General features: G+C 37.6%; 3 protein-coding genes across 4 annotated transcripts in view; all 3 read right to left on the reverse strand.

The window, feature by feature from the left end:
* Positions 1–2,249, reverse strand: part of LOC129094777 (interferon-induced protein 44-like) — a 5,462-nt gene extending 3,213 nt beyond the window's left edge. The window contains exons 1-4 of the mRNA XM_054603035.1: positions 2,113–2,249; positions 925–1,444; positions 560–608; positions 2–202 (exon numbers count right to left, since the gene is read on the reverse strand). Of these exons, the coding sequence (XP_054459010.1) occupies positions 2–202; positions 560–608; positions 925–1,396 (722 nt within the window). The 5' untranslated portion in view covers positions 1,397–1,444; positions 2,113–2,249. The remainder of the gene's footprint in view (position 1; positions 203–559; positions 609–924; positions 1,445–2,112) is intronic.
* A 311-nt stretch (positions 2,250–2,560) lies between these two features.
* Positions 2,561–7,057, reverse strand: LOC129094883 (interferon-induced protein 44-like). Its single transcript, XM_054603184.1, has 7 exons — positions 6,579–7,057; positions 6,213–6,261; positions 5,645–5,840; positions 5,383–5,535; positions 5,113–5,284; positions 3,323–3,423; positions 2,561–3,078 (listed from the first exon to the last, which is right to left on the reverse strand). Exons 1-7 carry the CDS (start codon positions 7,048–7,050, stop codon positions 2,884–2,886), a joined length of 1,338 nt encoding a protein of 445 aa, XP_054459159.1. The 5' UTR covers positions 7,051–7,057; the 3' UTR covers positions 2,561–2,883.
* Positions 7,058–9,664: 2,607 nt separating this feature from the next.
* ifi44g (interferon induced protein 44g) lies at positions 9,665–15,988 on the reverse strand. Of its 2 annotated transcripts, none has more exons than XM_054603404.1 (8): positions 15,854–15,988; positions 13,355–13,527; positions 12,897–12,948; positions 12,478–12,673; positions 11,614–11,760; positions 11,169–11,340; positions 10,693–10,793; positions 9,665–10,014 (listed from the first exon to the last, which is right to left on the reverse strand). In XM_054603404.1, the coding sequence occupies exons 1-8, from the start codon at positions 15,880–15,882 to the stop codon at positions 9,823–9,825; spliced, it is 1,062 nt and encodes a 353-aa protein (XP_054459379.1). In that variant the 5' UTR covers positions 15,883–15,988; the 3' UTR covers positions 9,665–9,822. The 2 variants fall into 2 exon arrangements, with proteins under 2 accessions (XP_054459379.1, XP_054459378.1); XM_054603403.1 differs by having other exon boundaries at positions 11,614–11,766; positions 15,854–15,986.
* Positions 15,989–20,692: the final 4,704 nt, after the last annotated feature.

Consider the following 20,692-nt stretch of genomic DNA (forward strand, 5'->3'; position numbering starts at 1 on the left):
AGAGCAGCCGGCGATGGCCTGACTGGTGACATGGCCTTTGAATACAGAGTTGATTGAATTGAAGAAGCTGGACTTTCCAGCTCCAACTGGTCCAATAAGCAGGACCCGAACCTGGGACACAGAGCTGACTGTTGGTTTGTAAAACCTAATACTGTCAATCATCTCTTCCTCTTCCTGACAAACAAGAAAAAAAGTTTGATCTCTTGAAAAATTTACTTATTTTCAGCCTGGTTAGGTTTATGACAATTAATAAAAATACTGTAACAGTTAAAAACAGTATAGTACAGTAAGTCTTGAAAAATATGCAAAGTGTTTGCCATAATAATTTTCATCCCAGATTGAGTCCATTCTAATGTCAAATTCTGGGATAGGCTAAGTTGAGTCAGGCATAAAACAGCGTTGCATGTCATGGCACTTTGACCACATTCATTATTAACTACAAATGATTTAAATGCTGTACTTTGTTTTCACATCATCAATATTTGTCATATTGTATGTGTATATTGTACTATAGTAAAGCATATTAATAGCATTATGTGCAGGATGGTATTCATCTTACTCAGATTCCCAGTTTATAGGCCTCCAAGGCCTCTCAAGTTCTGTGGTTTCTGTTGAAGAGCAAACAGCTTAAGTTTAGTATAAAAGTGTACCTGGAGGAAAAGCCTGACCTAATTTGAAGTTAATTTGAAGGTGTTGTATTTTTTGCTTAGTTTTTTTATTGGGGGTAATATAGGTAAACTCCATCAGTAAAGGCTGTAAAAATGTGTCGTATTTTTTTCAATATTAACCTTTTGAATAAATAATGTTTCATACTCATTTAATGTGTATTGCATATATAGACAGACAAGTCTTGTTATTTCTCAAATAACATTTGTGGATTTGCCCCAACAAAGCATTACATTTGATAATTTATAGTGAACTTACTCTCCACTTCATAGACTTCACACTCAGTCAGGTTGAGGTCGTCGCCATGCATCTCTGCAGCATTGAAGTTGTAATAATTCCCTGGACTGGTATAGACTGTTGCTGTGCCTCCATTGACAAGAACAAATGCTTCTCCAAAATATGGACCAGAGGTACTTATCATTCTTACTGCATTAGCTGGAGTAGTGACTGGATATTTGAGGAGCTTTTCTCCGTTGAAGGTGAAAAGAAAGGCCTCGTCATCATGCACGTACTGCCCAGACTGACAGAAGGGTTGTTGGGTGTAGCCTCCAAACACATAACCGGAGGCGTTATAGCCCACAGACACTGTGGGACAGCGGTTGTCACATCGCTGGTGGAAGGCTGCACTTGTGAAACCATGGATGCTGGCCTTGTACAGCAGCTGGAGTTTGACTCTTCCCAGCTGGGAGCAGATGGTTTTCTGCTGGCTGCTGGTTAGCATGTAGCTCATGCTTGATGGTTGTTCTGCTGAAGTTCCTGACTGGAGCCTTCAAAGTCTCTAAACACAAAACGGGGTGAACAGTTGCAGGTTTGAAGCTGTGTATCTAATTTGAGATGACCCATGGGGTAAACTGGATTCATTTATCATGATGCAAGTTCCAAGTTGAGACACTTAAACAGCTTTTCCAAGTTAAATGTACCTGGCATTTGAACCAGGCTTTGGAGCGCATGATGAATCAAATTTCTGATTTCAGTCATTTTCTTCAGTTCAGTTTAAAGAGTTGTAGTAATTTACTATGTATTAATTCATGCATCTCAGTCCTTACACGAGTTAGTGGACGCATCAACTTTCACATCACCTCAGTAAGTACATGAGTAGTCAGTTCCGTTTAAATTTAAATTTAAATTTCCCCCCTTCCGAAACATTTTTGCTAAAACACTGCCATTAAAAGATTATGCAAATATTTTCAGAGAAGGCCTAATCTAATGAAATGATGTCTAATTCAATCGAAACAGTCGAATGTTTTGTAAAAAAAATATGACTGTTTCGAGTCGTCAGTCATATGCACAGATCCAGCCATGCAGCATTTATATTTAACTTTAGTGCACATTGGCATATTAGTCGTAAAATATGGGTAACGTCGTGGATATCACAGCTGGTTTTGTAAGCAACAATTTCATATTAAAGTTTGGCTTAAATTTAAAAATATATCATTTCAGTATTACCGTGAACAAGATCGTTTGTTTTTTCCCGGAACACGGAGGTGCGCACTGTAAGCAGCTGTCATCGAGGCAGCAGAGCAGCATGAAAGACCGGACGTACTAAGGCGATCCCTTCAATATAAAAGTTAAAACTTCTAAAAAAAAGTGTCATTTATTAGTGTGGAAATTCCGATGTCTAACAAGATGTCACGAATCCTACAAACTCATTTTAACTCCCATTAACAAATTGTATCTAAAGTTTTTAGGTAAATTGTCAATCTGGTCAGGGACTAATTTTGTTGCCAGTACAACCCTGACCGCACCATTATCTTTTTATAATTATTTTTTGTTTTGTTTTGTAGGAACGTTAAAATAGAATCAACAGCATGATGATATTGCATTCACAAACTAATTTGTGTTCACGGCTACTTTAATTACATTTATACTTTTGGTCAAAATGTCATCGCCAAAAATCACTTTATTTTGAAGGTAATTACTGGAAGTTAAGGACACATTGTAGCTGATTTGACTAACACAGTTTTTAACTTTCGTTTTCCCATCATCCCGACATAGGGTACATCCCAAGTCTCTTCTCTGCTCGAAAACCAGAAACTTGAGTTCTCGGACATAATAGAGGGACTACATCTCCCAGCATTCCAAGGGTTTGGAAAATACACGAGTAGGAAGTGCACAGTGAACTAGAACTAGGAATCACCTGCTAAATCGATGGATCATTGGGATGGACATTTCATTACAGTTGGACAAAGTTTAATACATCTGCTGCATAAATACTTCCTATTCTTTGATTTCAATGTTGCTGATTCGGTCATTGATTTCATCAAAGTAATTATCTGCAAAACGAAGCATCTGGATAACTGCACTGAGTAGCAGGATGTCGCAGTTCTGATCCAACTCCAACTCCTCGCTGTAATTCTTTACTGGAACAACACACGACACTGGCACACCGAGTCGAGCGCTGACCTCCTGCATCTGAATCAAAAAATACTTTTTTCTAAAGACCACACAGAATTTTGCCAACTTTTGTCATCTAACAGCTAAAGTCAGATTATATAAAATGTCAAATATACCGGTTTGATTATTTTCCATCTCACTCATGTATTATTGCTCAAGTACCACAATACAACAACACAAACAAATAAACACACTCTTAAACCCTACAGTAAAAAAAATGGTATAAAGTTATATTTTCTGTATAAAATCCTATATTCCTCACCTTTTCCTTAATGTAGCCACTTTTGTAAACGTTTCTCACATCCTCCGTCACCAAAGGGCAGGCTTCATCTACTCTAGTGAGCAGGACCAACTGAGGAATCCCTGGACACACCAGAGCAGAAAGAACATTTCCAAAAGGCTGTTGGTTTTCAGGTATCAGGTTGACTTCTAAAAAATAGGTATCTTGAACTTACTTTTCTTGAGCAGTAAATTGAGATGTCAGACAATTGCTAATCATAGTCATTTTATCTTTTGCAGAGTGATGCCATGGACATTGTGAAAGAGTTTACTAAATGTCACACTTTAGCACTTTAATCATTTGCTTTTAATTTAAAAAAAATATTATTGAAAAAATGCATATATACAGATGGGGAACATTTGCAAACAAGCATATTGTGTCCATTACTTCCACCACTGTTAGCTTTGGGCCAATTGTGACTGATATGATTGTGACTATTCTGATAGTGATTGTGTGTTGATTGTGTGTTAAGTTGAAGCACTTACTGATAGTCAGTTTAAGACTGAACTGAACTTAAGTTGAAATATCTCAGTTATTAGGACTATGCCAGTCTTGCTACTATTAATTTTCTGAAAGCTGAAAACTATAATTGCTGTTAAGTTTATTTCAAATGCAATTTGAAAAGTGATATCAATATGATTCAATTTGAAATATCAGGTCTGAAGTATTTAGGTTGAAAAGTTTTAGAATACAAATAGTTCCAAAGGCATCTAAGAGTAAAAATGTGTGAAAAATTAAGAGGGGCTAATTAAAAAAATGTCTCCCGTGAGAGGGGTCCATTGCCCCTAAACATTTGGAAACCTCTGGATTACAGTGTTGATCAGTGATAGAGTAAATATACAACTTGACTACCAATAGGTTTGTAGCGAGACCGGCACACCCCACCTTTAATTGAAACCCGTCATGGGTATGTCTTCAGCTTTCCATGTCCAAAACTTTAAAGTGGCCCTATTGTGCTTTTCTACTTTTTCCCTCTTCTTGTCATGTAAAAGGTCCGCCTGAAGTCCAGGAGTTACCCCTCAGAAACACTGCTCCTGAATTCCTGAAACGGCTCAATTGAATCATCTCCTTCACTTCCCTAACATCATGAGGTCATAATGTTACGGAAGTGACGTAACACTCCTGCTGGCTAGTTTGGCCCGCCCTCAAACAACAAAAGAGAGAGACGGAGCTGAAGCTCCGGAGGAAGAGTTTTTTTAAATGTGAAACATTGACCAATTACAACAGAGCGGGCTAGCTGACCAATCAGGGCAGACTTTTCTTTCTGGAGGGAGGAGCAAGCGCTACAACGGAGCATTTCAGAGAGAGGGTGAGAAGAGGTGCTGCAAGACAGCCAGGATGAGAAAAACAAGGCGGATTATGAGCATTAACGCATGCAAATTTTCCCGGAAAATAGCATAATAGGACCTGTTTAAAACAAGTCTTTGTTTGGAAGGTTGGTTCAGTAAACATAGCTTTGATAATAACTTTAAATAGTGTGGTTATGCCAAATAAGATTATTTAAAGTCTATCTAAACCAGCAGTCTAGAGTTGAAGAAATCTTTCAGAGCATTATCGGACTCTGGTTCTCCGAGACACCAAGAGTTGCTGACCATGTATGAGGAATTCAATACTATTCTGAGTACAAATGGATACCAGAATGCTTCCGATGCAGGATCTGTTTATAGAGAGAAGTCTACAGTTTGTTTGTTGTAATATGTTGAGGAAAGATTACACTGGTACTGATATTGTATATACAGGAATGTCTTTGTTATAAATACATTTTTACTGACCCATTAAGTTGATCTTTCTGCGGATAGCATCCAGCTTCTCCTCCAGTTTTGTGGGCATGATAGACACCTTGCAGGCATCAATGACGTAAGCCACACAGTGGATCTTGTCCTTCAGAACTGGAGACTTGCAATTGCCGTGGGCCTCCGAATGCAGAGGAGCAGACGGGTTGAACTGAGTCATACAGTTGAGGGGATAGACGTGCCAAGTTTGAGTTAACTACAACCAAATCAACCATTCATTATCCTGCTCAATGTCACAAAAAGCTGTACCTGATACTGGTCTGGCAGATGACCTTTAAGAATGCTGCTAATGTCATCAATATCAAGCCCCGCCCCCGTGCTTTCCTCCAGTCCCATGGTATCACAAAAGATGATTGGCAGAGGTTTTCCTTCTCGCCCAGCTTTTAAAGAGTAGGTGCGAAACTGTCGAGAACAAAACGACGGCGTAACAAACCACAAAATGGGGACCAAGCAGGGTTTTCATTTTGAATTCAATAACCACAACAGGACATCAATAATTGGCAGAACTAACCTGTGTGGTGAGGCTGGTGGTAGAGCAGCCAGCGATGGCCTGACTGGTGACGTGGCCTTTGAATACAGAGTTGATTGAATTGAAGAAGCTGGACTTTCCCGCTCCAACTGGTCCAATAAGCAGGACCCGAACCTGGGACACAGAGCTGACTGTTGGTTTGTAAAACCTAATACTCTCAATCAGCTCCTTCCTCTTCCTGTAGAAACAAGAAAAGATTGATCTCTTGAAAAAGTTACTTATTTTCAGCCTGGTTAGGTTTATGACAATTAATAAAAAATGTACAGTTAAAAACAGTATAGTACAGTAAGTCTGGCAAAAATAAAAGTGTTTGCATAATAATTTTCATCGATTGAGTCCATTCTAATCTAAAATAATTGGTATAGTAAGTCCAGTCAGGCATAGCAGCGTTGCATGTCATGGCACTTTGACCACATTCATTATTAACTACAAATGATTTAAATGCTGTACTTTGTTTTCACATCATCAATATTTGTCATATTGTATGTGGTATATTGTACTATAGTAAAGCATATTAATAGCATTATGTGCAGGATGGTATTCATCTTACTCAGATTCCCAGTTTATAGGCCTCCAAGGCCTCTCAAGTTCTGTGGTTTCTGTTGAAGAGCAAACAGCTTAAGTTTAGTATAAAAGTGTACCTGGAGGAAAAGCCTGACCTAATTTGAAGTTAATTTGAAGGTGTTGTATTTTTTGCTTAGTTTTTTTATTGGGGGTAATATAGGTACAACTCCATCAGTAAAGGCTGTAAAAATGTGTCGTATTTTTTTCAATATTAACCTTTTGAATAAATAATGTTTCATACTCATTTAATGTGTATTGCATATATAGACAGACAAGTCTTGTTATTTCTCAAATAACATTTGTGGATTTGCCCCAACAAAGCATTACATTTGATAATTTATGGTGAATTTACCCTCCACTTCATAGACTTCACACTCAGTCAGGTTGAGGTCGTCGCCATGCATCTCTTCAGCATTGAAGTTGTAATGGTTTCCTGGATTGCTTAACACTGTTGCTTTGCCTCCAGTGACAAGAACAAATGCTTCTCCAAAATATGGACCAGAGGTACTCATCATTCTTACTGCATTAGCTGGAGTAGTGACTGGATATTTGAGGAGCTTTTCTCCATTTAAGGTGAAAAGAAAGGCCTCGTCATCATGCACGTACTGCCCAGACTGACAGAAGGGTTGTTGGGTGTAGCCTCCAAACACATAACCGGAGGCGTTATAGCCCACAGACACTGTGGGACAGCGGTTGTCACATCGCTGGTGGAAGGCTGCACTTGTGAAACCATGGATGCTGGCCTTGTACAGCAGCTGGAGTTTACCTCTTCCCAGATGGGAGCAGATGGTTTTCCGCTGGCTGCTGGTTAGCATGTAGCTCATAGCGGACAGTTGGTCTATTGAAGTGTATAAAGTATGGTGAATGACATTTACTCTATTTGGTGTCTAAATACAAAAAGAAACAGATGATTCAAAATTAAGGATTTCTTGACCAGTTGGTTAATTCCACTTGATAAACTATGTATCATCCAGGTTGCGCCCAATGTTTGATTGGTATGTAACATCATTGTAGTTACAATCTTTTATCCTATTAGCCAACACTGATTACCGAACATACAGATAAAATATAACCGTTGATAAGAATAATCACATAACTACAAACCATACAAACGTTAAAGAGCCATTCAATACAGATACGGGATTATTATGGGAAACGGATTGGACAGGAGGTCTCACTAGAAATGAACCAGGTGGTACAAGTATTGGTTGATACATATAAAGGGAACCGGGTCAGGACTATAACTACATTATATAAGGCATTAATGGATGACAAAAGCACAACAGGATATATTAAAGAAAAATGGGAAAGAGAATTTGACATGGAAATACCTGACGATGAATGGGATAATATGTGGGAAAAACATAAGACAACAACCTGTTCACGAGCCTGGAGAGAGTTTTCCTGGAAAAATCTTATACGTTTTTTCATCACTCCTAAAATATCTAATAACTACTCTGAGTAGTCTACCCACTCAGACCCATTGGGTGGACACAGTGGGGGAAATATATATGATGGAAAGACTGACACACAGGCTACGGCTGACAGGACCACAGATGGACAGTAAATGGAGGAAGTGGACCCTATGGCAGTTGACACAGAATTGACATGACAGCAGGTTTTTCTTTTCTTTTCCTTGTTTTTTGTTTTCTATTATTTATTTTATTTATTGTTTATTTTCAATTATGGTCGTCGATGTTGTTGATGACTTGTATTTGTGTTTGTCTTATTGATGAATAAAAAGAAAATTGTAAAAAAAAAAGAGCCATTCAATCCAAAACATGACAAACTACACTTAAAATGACTGAACTTCCTCCTTACATTTACTGGACTGTTAGTGGGTGAATCAGAGTCAAATAATTAGTATGGGAATAATGTGATTGAATTGTGTTGCTGCTCAAATGTATTTTATATTTCAACAATAACAATAATAATATTTCTCACTGTATCAAAGTTTTATTTCAAAAACTGGAAGCCCAGCAGAAGTTTTCAGCCATGTCGGCAGATTCAGACTTTTTTAGAAATACAGACATTTATTTCTCCTCAAACTGACAAAATATAAGTTTCCCAGAGCTTGATACATGTTTAGATGTTGAGGCAGAACAATTACTTTCGATTTCCTCTGGCACTGACAAAGAAATTGTTTGCCATACCCTCATTATTGCAGGCTGCAGCCAGGATACTTACACCAAAGGCTTTTCCCAAATCATTCCATTGTTTTGCACCGGTTGCCAATTTCTTTTAGAATAATATTCAAAATCAAATGAATTACAAACTTTGCCTTCATTGGATAGAAATGTGTGAACTGTAATATCTATTGGTTTAATTCATGTTCCTATAACTAAACTAACTATAACCTTCTGTGACAATTCTCTAATATTTAATGCATTAAAAGTCCTGCTGACTAACTTAACTAAGGTTTGGCCAACTATGAAACCATTAATTATATGTATAATAATACATTAATAATCTAATATTCTTCTATTCATCCTTACCTGGTTGTCTTCTAGATGAGTTGACCGGCTTTCACAGAAGTTACTGTAGACAGATGACCATACAGGAAGTCTGCCAGGCCTGTCATGTGCAATCGCCCACAGCTGGCAGAAATGAAACTGGACCACACTGAAATAATTTTGCCTTCAAATTAAAACTGACGTTTGTCTGTGAACATGAAGTAAAAGCTTTGAAGTGTTCTTAGTTTAGGTCCTACTTTTAATTTAAAACAAATTTGCCATTAACTCAACTGGCAGTTTAGGTACAAATGCCATAATACACGTATTGTATTCTTATCCTATAAGTTTTTCTGTGAGGCTTGTTAGAAGAAGCGTTTTAAATCACATCCACTAAACACTCAGAAATAAGTAGCTCATTTGAGTCGGATGAGTGACTCCTTTATTGCACATTATATTAATGTGAATAAGGGAGTATGAACCTCACAGCCAATTGCCCAGCCATGATGATGACGCTAATGTAAACAGAATATTGATTTGAAGATAAGTAATTATGTATTTAGTTGATTTTGGTAACATTTGTAAACTTAGTTTAGTTTAGTTTCTTTGCACAATTGAAAAAATTAGAAAAAACATAACATTGATAAATTATATTACAGTGCAGGAAGAGGCAGAAAGCCCACTGGGCTTATTTGAAGCCTCCACCTATATAATATTTAAAAATAAATCACAATACAATACCGAATACAAAAAGAAAATACATATGGTAACTTCAAAAGGTATTGTGATTTATGTGTCAAACAAGGTATCTCCCCCTTTGGAGAAAGGCAGACTTAGTATGACAAGTCCAGACCATTTCATTCCTACATACAACAAATAAAGGTGTGAGAAAACTGCCTCTCAAAAACACTTCTGTTTGTATGAATGGTTCTTGCGTGAGGCTCATTGCTCTTGATATAAAGATAAAAGTGTACGCTTACAAATAAGATATCACAAAGTTCAAATTTTATTCTGAATTATACATTTTTTTCAATTATAATTTTGTAAAATACATTATTTTTAACTGTTAAAAACCACAAATTAAACCACAATCGAATATTTATAGTGATTGTTAAATTTTCAATATTTTAGAAAGAAAGGAATGTTTTAGTCAATCTTTGGCCCTGTGTGTTGGGTTGTTTTGTCCTGGAAATACAGGTCAGCATACTGCAGGATGTGGTCGACAGCACTAAGCAGAAGCACATCAGTGTTCACATCCAGGTCAAGCTCTGATGAATAGTTCTTCACCGGGACGATGTAGGAGGTGGACATACCCAACAGAGCTCCAGCCTGATCTATCTGCAAACAAACAAAAATGTCATTCCACATTGGGTAACACTGACATGCATAAAAATCATCTCAAGCGGTGTGGTTTGAAATGGAGCGAGTCAAGTTTATCTCACAGAAAGTTTTGTTTAAAAATAATAATAAAATAATCTAGACAGAGAGAAAAAAAAGCAGTTCCTCATTTTTGAAATGTTTTGCCTCAATTGCAAAATAATAAAATACAGTCTAAAAAAGGACTGTTCAGATAGTTACAGACTGTTTCCAAGCCTTTGTTGGTGTGTAATTGTATAATGTGATTGACTACTCCACTTGTTAATTGTTAAAATTATTTCAATAGCCTGTTTATTTTGTATACACATTGAAGACCACATAGAGAAGTGGACCCACTGGGATTAAAATGTTACATGACACTCTGGTAATACATTATCAAAACTAAATCTTAATTACAAGTCATTTACATAATACAATGTAAGTTAATAATTCAGCATTGTGTCCTCACAGGCATGTTCATAAGGCATGTTGACTCAATGACCACCTTAGTGTGTGTATTATGCAATACATTCATGGTAAGGTGGTTAGTGCATTTCCTTTTCTCATCACATATCATTTAGAGGAAATGTCTCTAAGTCTAAGAGTTTAATTACAATACATGAACACCTCTCAAACTGAATTTGGTTTATTTCAACCTACCATTTTCCGAACGATGGAACTCTTGTAAACCTGGGTGACATCTTTGTCCGTTTCTGAACAAATTTTGTCTATGTGGGTCAGCAGAGCCACCTGGTGAACACCTAACAGACAGAATACAAGGCTGTCATTAAGGTTTCATTTAAATTGTTACATTCCAGAGAAATACATTACTGACAGTTAAGATTTCAACAGTGCTTAAATTCAGTTTATTTCTAAAGGTTTTGAAGCCAAAGTTGTTATGCCCTTCTGCAGTTCTAACTAAAATGAATCTGTTAATTATTTTTGCAATATGGAGTTAATGTGTAAAAATGTAAACAAACTCTAAACAATGATAACTAAATTCAGATAAAAACTGACAAAAATACTGCTCTTCCACTTTGGCTTAAAAGGTCAAAGCCCATTTTGTCTGATAAGGTACTTAAATCTGTGTGTGAAAATGTCTTCGTGTTTAACTGCTTGTTTTTTCCTTTTCTTACCCAGGTCACTGATGTGCTCACGGAGCTGCTGGAAGGTGTTGCTGAGGCCTTTAGGGTAGGTCAGGATTTTAGAGGCGTCCACCACAAAGGCCACACAATGGATCTTGTCTTTGAGGCTTGGCCTCTTCACATAGCCTACTGTCTCAGACCTCACTGGCTGATCTGGGCCAAACTGAGAGAGAATGAAGACAACACAACTCATCACCAAAGCTCTTACAATTTATCCTGAGGAGAACATGAATGTCTGTACCACATTTCATGGCAATGCATCCAATGGTGGTCGAAAAATTTCACTCAAAACCACAAATTATAACCTCATGGTAGCGTTAGAAGAATAGTCTATATCTAGTATTTTGGTCTGGACCTCACAAACAACCAAAAAAACAGCATTGCCATCTTTAGCGTATTGCTAAAACTACAACATTACAATACCGATCCTGCTTACCTTATGTCCCTCGGGTACATGGCCTTTAATGACGGACAGGATGTCATGGAGGGTCAGTCCGGTCATCTCTCCACCTCCCAGGCCCAATATATCGCACAACACCAGACCAGTAGGATCCTCTCCCTTCTGACCATGGATGTTGAAGGACTGCAGCTGACACACACACACAAACAAAAAGTTAATGGGATGGACGCCTAAAGCATGCCGACAGACCTGCTAATTGGATATTTGCACCAATACGGTCTTCTGATGAACATTTAGTCATTCTTGTTCAGTGTTGCTTTAACGTTGCTTTTTGTGTGTACCTGTGTTCATGAATTAAGCGTAAAAGCACATTCTTGACTTGAAAACATCTGAAACACGGGTGAGTTTATCGAGTTGACAACTTCATGACAACCAGGCAAACTCCATTTGCTAACGAAGACCATAAGATGGAAAGAAAAGCTATTAAGTGGATATCGAGTTCAGCTCTCTTGGTCAAATTTGAATTCAATTAGCATGAGATGATGTTTTACAAACAAACGTAAAAACTGGTCTTGATGATAATTGTGTCCAAGAGACTTTTATTAACATGAAATGAAAAATATCTGACAACACCACCAATGGTCAGTCTCATTCCACTGGGAGAGTGAAATCAGTGTTTGGGCAGTGTTTTTCCTTTCTGTGGTTGAATTGCTCTTAAATCCAGGAGGGATTCAGTGCCTTGCTCAAAGGCCAAATGAGGCCCACCCATCTTTTCAGTATGTCCGCATTGTAAGAAACCCAACAATGAATTTCAGCTCATTTAGTCCCCACCTTCCTCTAAACTAAATGTCAATTATTTTAGTGAAATCTCTCAGTTACAAGTTACTGCTCTACTTGTACCTTCTTGGTGAAGCTGGTGGAGGAGGAGCCCACCATGGCTCGGTTGGTGACTCTTCCATTAAACACCGACTGGACTGAACTGGTGAAGCTGGACTTTCCAGAACCGACCGGACCCAGGAGGAGAACCTGAGCCTGAGTCACCTCACCACTGCCCGGTCTGTAGGAGCTGACGGTCTTCATCAGGCTTTTCTTTCGTCTAGATTAGAATTTAAGACACTTGCTGTTCAGCATAATTTGCATAAATAGAATAAAGGCATTGGACGAGTGTTTTAATCTGAATGAGTTGAAAGGAATATAGGTAATATGTTGGTAGTGTTCGAAATAGGTTTACATTTTGCTTTAAATTAACAGAAATATAATTATTTGACTGCTAATGATTTAAATAGCTGCAAACTTGAATGTCAATTTTTTTTACTCACTCTTCTGTCCACTCCATGTTTCTCCATTGAAATTCCAACTTTGGTTCAGGTGCTGAGGAGAAGATGATGAGGGTTACTTTATTTATTTTGGTTTCACCTCTTCTGAAGAGGGAAATACATCAAAAATAAATCTGACTATGAAAGTGTACCTTGCATTTGATATTTCAATACTAATTTTGTGGATGAATGGCAAAAGAAACAGTGATGTCACGTACAGATATTTCCAGAAACATCAACAAAGTTTTTTATTCACATAAACTATACACAACATTTAACACAAATGTATGAGGCCACCTTTTATTTTGCATAAAGTGAGGCATTTACTGTTTGGGACTATTTCGAGTGGGCCTACAGTTTACAATAGACAATAGAGGAAAACCACAAGAGTAGCCTACATATTTAATGGTAGTGCTGGTCTTTGACAGTTTTTCTTGCTGTGGAACTGTAAAGTACCTTACCTGGAAATGTAAACAAATGTTTGCTCTCGAGTTTCTCTGTTGAACTGACATCTGTCACATTGTTGGAAGATTCTTTGATGCCTGCTACCTTGGCTATAGAAGGTTTGGCTGAAGCAGATGAAATTGAGAAATCTGGGACTGGAGCAGCGAGACCGAATGCAAAGCCACCCAGGCTGATGAGGAAAACAATCACAAGCATCAGAGTAATGGTTAAAAAAGGCATAGAAGCAAAAATGAACTTGAATGTTCTTGGTTAAAGACCTTATAACTAAAATACTATATATGCGACATAAAATGTGATCTAAACACAGCTGCTATTGAGATGGAGAGAGAAATCTAAGTGAGTTTCCCAAATAGTTTTGTGAAGCAATTTGAGTTGAGCACTGATGATTGAAAAAATGTGTAAAAGAGATCAACAGAAATAAAACGTGGAAATAAACAAAATGCAGCTGAAACATTTGACCCATAAACAGGACTGGACCCCGTTTTCTTTCTGAACATCTAAATTCTTAGAGTGCATGGCAATGTCTGTTATGCATCTTTAAATGATTCTGGCAGGTCATAAACACAAACTTTGTAAGCTAACTAATACAACCATGCTAGTTAATGTATTCATATGATTCAAAATATTTAGTTACTACAAAGTGGGGAATAACTGCCACATAAAGCCATAAACATAAATGTAACCTACCTACCTTCCCTTCTGTTATTTTCCTGCATCTACTTACTGTCTAACTGACACAACTTAATAAGATTACATTTTCTGTGCTGTTGGACTCAGTGAAAATAATTTATGATAACCAGACTAATAAAAGCTGTATCTCAACATCTCTGCTGTATGTTTAAGACACCCCAGCTACGCTGGTAGAACACTACAGCTTTCATTCACTCCTTTTCCACGGATCCCTACACACCACAGAAAATACTACTTGGAACAATATAAGGTGGGGTAAGGTAAGGTGAGGTAACGCAGGTGGCATTGGTCTTCATGAGAAACGAGACAAATAGAAAACATCCATCTCACCACAGATGCAATAAATAATAACAGACAGAATCAACAAATATAAATAAATACAAATTCACATGGTTAAATGATGCCACAGATCATCCTCAATGCTGCATTGGATTGCATTAGAGCTGGGAATTTTTTGGTCTTCACTCTTCACTTATGTATTTCCTTGTAATGTAACAACAAGTGGTTAAACCTGTTCTTAACTGTTCTGATGCTTGTGGACACCAAAACATTTTCTACCACAGATTCTTTTTTTTAGACCTTGGTAGCTCCAATATGAGAATGCTCAAATGGAAATCAGGTTTTCCTTCTTTCTGACTTCAAACATCCGTCCATAAAATAAGGTATGTCATCACACCCACTCTATGTGCATTAAATCAGTGGCCTTGCTTTGCAGGGAACTGTATTACACACTATATCTATCACACTTTGTGTTATTATAATTACTATAAAAAATGTGAATCCTCCTTTAATCGACTTTTCTCCGTTAACTAAGACTTCATCAGCGTGGCACCACTTACGAACTATAGAGCTCTGAATCGCATGAAAAATGAAGGTCTAAAAATGATCTGTTTGCAAACAAAGGTGAGGCTTAGCCCTCTTTTACTACAACACTATGTTACTATGTAAATGTATAAACACATGTGACGATACTAGTGTTTTTATAAGAATCAAACTGACATAGACACATAGCGCAAATACTTGTATTACTTAGTTAGCCAAACATAAATTGGAAGTCTGACAATTAGTCACAAAACCAGGACAAAGGCTCTGCTGCTTCTTTCTCTCTATGTGTGCTCTAGTCCTCCCTCAGAGATGGGTGCCTTTGAACAAAGCTCCTGATTCAACTGCCTATTACTGGAGGACATTAATCCCTTTTCACAACCAAAAGAGATAGTTCAGGAAGTCATGTGAAGTCTCTTGCCTACAGGAGAACACACACTCCCCACTTCACCTCAAACTGTCTTTTGTTTTTATTAGTGGTGAGTTTGAGATGATTAATTCATTAAGCGACTGGAAATAAATAATTAATAACTAGCTGTTACTTGTATAATTCACTCTTTTGTGAAGTCACATGTCAACGAAAAAAGTCGAAAATATACTCAAAGCTTTTCTATTCTTTATCATAGTAAATAACGTTGTTTTTTGTTTTTTTCATATTTTGAGGTTTCTTTGATAGCCATTTTATTTTCAATGTGCAGCTTTTGATATCAGTTGTAGTAGTGAAGCATAACATTACCTCAGATAAGAGTTACAGGTTTAAACAATTGCTTTAAGTTCTACAAATCCGACTGAATCTAACCAAGTTAACCAACGTAAGTACGCTAATTAATGCAGCTTCTTAAATATCACCCAGTATTGATGCAAGTTTACAAAGCGGGGGACCTGTGTCTCCAACACAGTGGATAACGTTGATGCCTAAAACGCATCAAAATGTCTTTCTTTCTTCTTTAGCTGTCTACCTGTGTAACGTGAAAAAACATTACCTGACTCTTTTTCCGGTTTCTTTCTGCATAGCCGCTGCAAACCACAAGCACTGTTAAAGGACAGACGGGGCGATAAGGCAGAGGCGATTCCCTTTCTGAGGAAAAGAAAGTGAAACTTAACTGTCAGTGTGAGACAGAGGCAGGATTGTGAATGATACAATTGGCACTGCTGAGTTTTGTTGTTGACTGTTTCAGACTGTCCAGACCTTTGAACCCGCCCACCACAGAGTAAAGTGACATTTCTGTGTGATATCAGGCAAAGATTGTTTCTCTCTCCAAACAACAAACATCAACACTTTACATAGTTTGGATCACTTATGATTAAGTTCACTTACAGAATAATCAATTTAGGATGTATAACGATTACAATACTAATTGATTATCTTAATTGCTGAATGACATGCTTTTCAACACTACATTATAATCTCATGTCAGGGGTATTTACAAATAGTAAATAATAACAGTTGGACCTGTTTGTAGAAGAGGCCACAGAGGCCACAGTGGACAATATGTTATGAATATTGTTTGAGCAGCCTGATTAATTCAAATACAAGCGCCATGCAACATTTCTACTTTTACAAGTTAGGAGCTCCCCTTTAATGTGGATGGTTGCTTTGTGTCCATTCTACACTGTAGAATGAGGTGGTACGTTTCACAAAGGAATTAGTAACATGTTCATCCTCAAATTTTAGTACAAATGATGACATGTTGTAAAATTTAAGCTTACATGCCCAACAGATGCTCTTTCATTCCACTAACACATTTACACTACAAAGGGTGACACTGAGCTTATAATAAAACTGTTTATAAGTAGCCTAATATGGAGCAGACTGTCATCAAAGAGGGATGGCAGGTTGCTCATAGAGAGGGCAAATGTGAAGGTAGACTGACTGTGTTGGTGGACATTGTGTCAGTGTGCATGCATTTTAAGAGATGTTAAATGTCTTCAAGGTACATTAGGTCAGATAATGGCTTGGAAAAGTTTCAGATATAACTAGTTTTAAACTAGATAAGCAGAGATGACGGCTGGACTACCGAGCGGGCCATTACGTTAATTATTATTAAGCCAAATCAGGCCAGGGGGGAAGACACAGTAGTTTAGCCTAAGTAGGTGCAATGTACATTCATGAAAACACAGCCTAATACCTACTGCAGGGTTTAATGATAAGTCGAAACATAATTTAACACGAATTCCAGAAATGCTCACCCAATATATTTATACAGACATATACATATTGTCCTATTGTTTCTCCTCATCTAATCCACTAGTGGGAGCTATAGTCTTGTGATTCAAGCCTGATGCTGACCCGCTAGCTGACAGCAGGGGTCCACCTGTGGCCACCCTTCATTTTCTGTCCTCCACAGGGAGAACCCATGGTTTGTTATCCAAAACTCCTACACATGACCTTACACACAGTCAGTGGCATCACTCAGTAGCTTTTCATAACTGAATGTTTTAATCGGAATATTAATCTGTAATTGATGGTGGTGATTGCTATTCCTTGGAAAAGAAAACTTTCTGTGTGTATGTGTGAGTGTGTTTCTTGGCTTGTTTTAGAGAGGGTTTGTTTTTCAGCTTATACTGTGAATGAAAGGAAATTGAGGTCAGCTTAAGTTTACTCAGGAAGACTACTTCTCACACACGTTTTCTTCATATGTATGCATATGTTGTCAGCACAGTCAGCAGACTTTGGTTGATTTCCTCATGATCTTTGTTAATTGATCATATTGTTGCTATCTGACATCAAAACAGGTCTTTTATGGGCTCCTCTCTGCTGTTACTTCAGTGTTTTTTGTTTTTTTGCATGCTTCACCTCCACCTCTGGTGTAAAATATCACCAAATCATCTCCTTTGTTTATACCACCAATATAGACTCCATTGAGGAACTTTTATGCATGCTTCATGAGATCTTTAGAACTTTAATTTTATTATCAATAAAAAATCATATATATAGTAGTAACTCTCCTTACTTTTTTCTTTTGTGACCTGAGGTTATGATAGCGAGGCTGAGAGGAGGACGCTAACTCAGCAAAGCTAATTAGCAGGTTTGTTCAGGTCAGTTGTCATTCAGCACGGCTTTATCAGGGCTATTTTGGCTAGCACCCTGCGACTGATGACGCGTAATAGCAGCTCACAACAAGGCACAGCTATCTTTATGACCTTGTGGCCATGCCAAGCTTTTGCTGTGTCAGCAAAATTGTTTGTTTTTCCAGAGCCCCATGTAGAAAGACTGGAAGATGTTGAGCTGCCTTCAGGATGGAGACTTGAGGGTTAGGAGATCAAAAACAAGCAGGAAGGCCTTGCATACCTAAAGGGTGGATCCATTTTTTTATATGATTCTTTGGTTTCTCAGGAGTAGTTGGTGTTTATTAAATGTATTTAAATACAAAATTAAACATTTTGGTCAAAGTATGTGAATTTTTGCATCAAATAGCTCTTTTTCCAAGCCCTTCTAAAATTCTTCCAAGGTAGTCTGACGTAAAGTTCTGCATGATGAAGTTGCCCAGTGAATGTGCTATGATACAGTACAAATCCATAGTCTGTGTATTACTATTAGAAACTTAGATGGCAGTCAGCATGCTCCAAGTTTGGAAAAGCAGACAGGAATACTGCCACGGCAGCAGAGCTATGTATGCCATGTTCCGAAATATTCTAAATATAGCATACACTTTTTAGATGGTCCTATATAAAGTCGGACAAAATATGTTTTTTGCTGCTGCCCCAAAAAACAGCTGTACTTTGCTTAGCTGCTGTGCATCAGCACTGTAACCTTCGTCACTGCTTTTTGCTTACGCTTGAGTGGGCATTTCCATTCAACAAACCCAGAAACAAAAAGCGGATGGAGTCGACCTTTAATGTTCCCAAACAAAATCATGCAACGTTCGAGAAGCCTGACACATCAGTTGGAGCTCCCTGGTTATCTGACTACAACATCCAAATACAAAATACAACTTCCTGCAGCCTTAAGGTCATGACTGGGTGTCATTAAAAGTGATTGTACTGTTAATGGCTTGACCGTAACACTATCTTTAGGTTATCTGTGGATGGAGGATGTTGACCTACAAAAACAAAACACAGTAACTTTGCTAAACAGACCAAATGATTTAACTGTCCTGTAACCAGAAACCGGTGAAATGTATTTATAAATATGCGTAATGTACTCTGAAATAATTTTTCGAGAAGTTTGTGGGTTGTAGCCAGACTTAAAAAAAATAAACCCTGCATGTGTCTGTTATGGACAATAAATGTTTTTTTGCAGTTAGTCTGGGTTGTTTAGTCTGGTTCGGTAGTCTTCTGGTTAGTTATACAATTCAATAATTTACAGATATGCATATTAAAAAGTGTTGATGTACAAACAAGCATAGAAGTGTAGAGAGCAGGCACCTTTTAAGCAATTTTAATAGTGATGTTAGCTAAACAGTGTCAAACATAACCATATCAGGCTATATATATCACAGAATCTTGCATACTGGAGTTTTTAAATTCAAAATAGAAGCAGTGGCAGGTGCAGAAGCTCACTCTCGTTTTTTTTCTTTCTTTACAATGATCATATATATCATTATTAATGTCGAGCAGTAATGATTTATTGATTGGTAACATCATTACAGCAGATCTACCTCATCCTCATCCTAATTTGGGGCTATTGAGTTTAGGAAGTTCAGAAAGATCATGATCTGACTCAGCAGCTCTAGTTTATATCAGGGGAGCAGAGAGCTGCAGGTGGGAGGAGGGACATGCGCCGTCTAAACAGGGAGCTATGCTGACTATGTAGCCGTGTGACACAGCAGTCTGTTTTACAGGAACACCCCCACCACCACTACCACTTATCCATCCACACTGGGTGACACACATAGCCTGAACTTGTCTCTGTCTCTCTCTGACAGTAAACCTTCCCCAAAGTGCACTGAGGGTTGAAATGAAAGCGCTGCAGCCTGAAACAGGTTGGAGGTAAAGAGAGGGCAAGGAAAAACAACAACTGACAAACACTTGGATGCTGTTTGCTTTTGCAGTTAGGGTGAAAGTGAGATATTGATTTATCATCCATGAAAATCCAAAAACGTTGTGCTTTCCACTTTATATATTTAGATGAAGGATGAAATTAACATTTAAGCTTTAATTGGAATCTGATGGAAAGTAGAAGAAGATATTACGCCTGTTTTACATGATTGTCCACCTCAAAAAAACAAGTTAACATTGCCTTTCACCTTGAATTAATTATGTTGGTAATTAAAGAAATATGTTACCCACAAAATTAGTACTCACCCCGTGTAAACTTGAATTCTTGAAGACATTTTTTTTCTCTCATGCCTCCACGCTGACCAAAGAATCTATAATGGAGAAAAGTCTTGATGAATTGAATAAAATGCCTTTTAAATATTCAACTATTGACTGTAGCTGTCCCATCAGGCCAACCGTAAATTGTAAGAGGTCGTTGGAAAAACATCCAAATGCATCATCTCTACACAGGTTGACGAAATCAGAGCAACATAGTCTTCACTGCCATGTTTGGGTTTGAAATATTGCTCTCCCAGTGGTCTGTTATTTGGACCCCTGATTTTTCTAAGAATAGTTGGATATGTGTAAATTTTTTCCAAATAAGATTGTTTTTGTGGGATTTTGGGCCTATTCATTTTGGTTTCTTTTAGTGCTTTTTGAGGCTAGTCAAAATGTGTTTTTCACTGCTAAAAATACACCAGATCACACCACTATCTTCAAACATATATTATAATATTTCAATAACAATGCCTCCATTTAGAAAAAAATATTTTATATATTTTTTTTGCACTAGTTAAGCATAACTGTGGCAGAAAAAAATATTTATGATAGAAAAATAAGGG

This window comes from Anoplopoma fimbria, chromosome 8 (assembly GCF_027596085.1).
Source record: "Anoplopoma fimbria isolate UVic2021 breed Golden Eagle Sablefish chromosome 8, Afim_UVic_2022, whole genome shotgun sequence".
Classification (NCBI taxonomy): Eukaryota; Metazoa; Chordata; class Actinopteri; order Perciformes; family Anoplopomatidae; genus Anoplopoma; species Anoplopoma fimbria.

Excerpts from the sequence above, each read along its gene's own strand:
- LOC129094883 (XM_054603184.1), bottom strand. The coding sequence starts at position 7,050 with ATGAGCTACATGCTAACCAGCAGCCAGCGGAAAACCATCTGCTCCCAT. Across the intron at positions 6,262-6,578 it reads TGAAGTCTATGAAGTGGAGG|AAACCACAGAACTTGAGAGG; the intron begins GTAAATTCACCA and ends GCTCTTCAACAG. Across the intron at positions 5,841-6,212 it reads CCTATAAACTGGGAATCTGA|GAAGAGGAAGGAGCTGATTG; the intron begins GTAAGATGAATA and ends TTGTTTCTACAG.
- ifi44g (XM_054603403.1), bottom strand. The coding sequence starts at position 15,882 with ATGCAGAAAGAAACCGGAAAAAGAGTCAG. Across the intron at positions 12,949-13,354 it reads ACATTTGTTTACATTTCCAG|CACCTGAACCAAAGTTGGAA; the intron begins GTAAGGTACTTT and ends TCTTCTCCTCAG. Across the intron at positions 10,015-10,692 it reads GTTCCATCGTTCGGAAAATG|ATAGATCAGGCTGGAGCTCT; the intron begins GTAGGTTGAAAT and ends GTTTGTTTGCAG.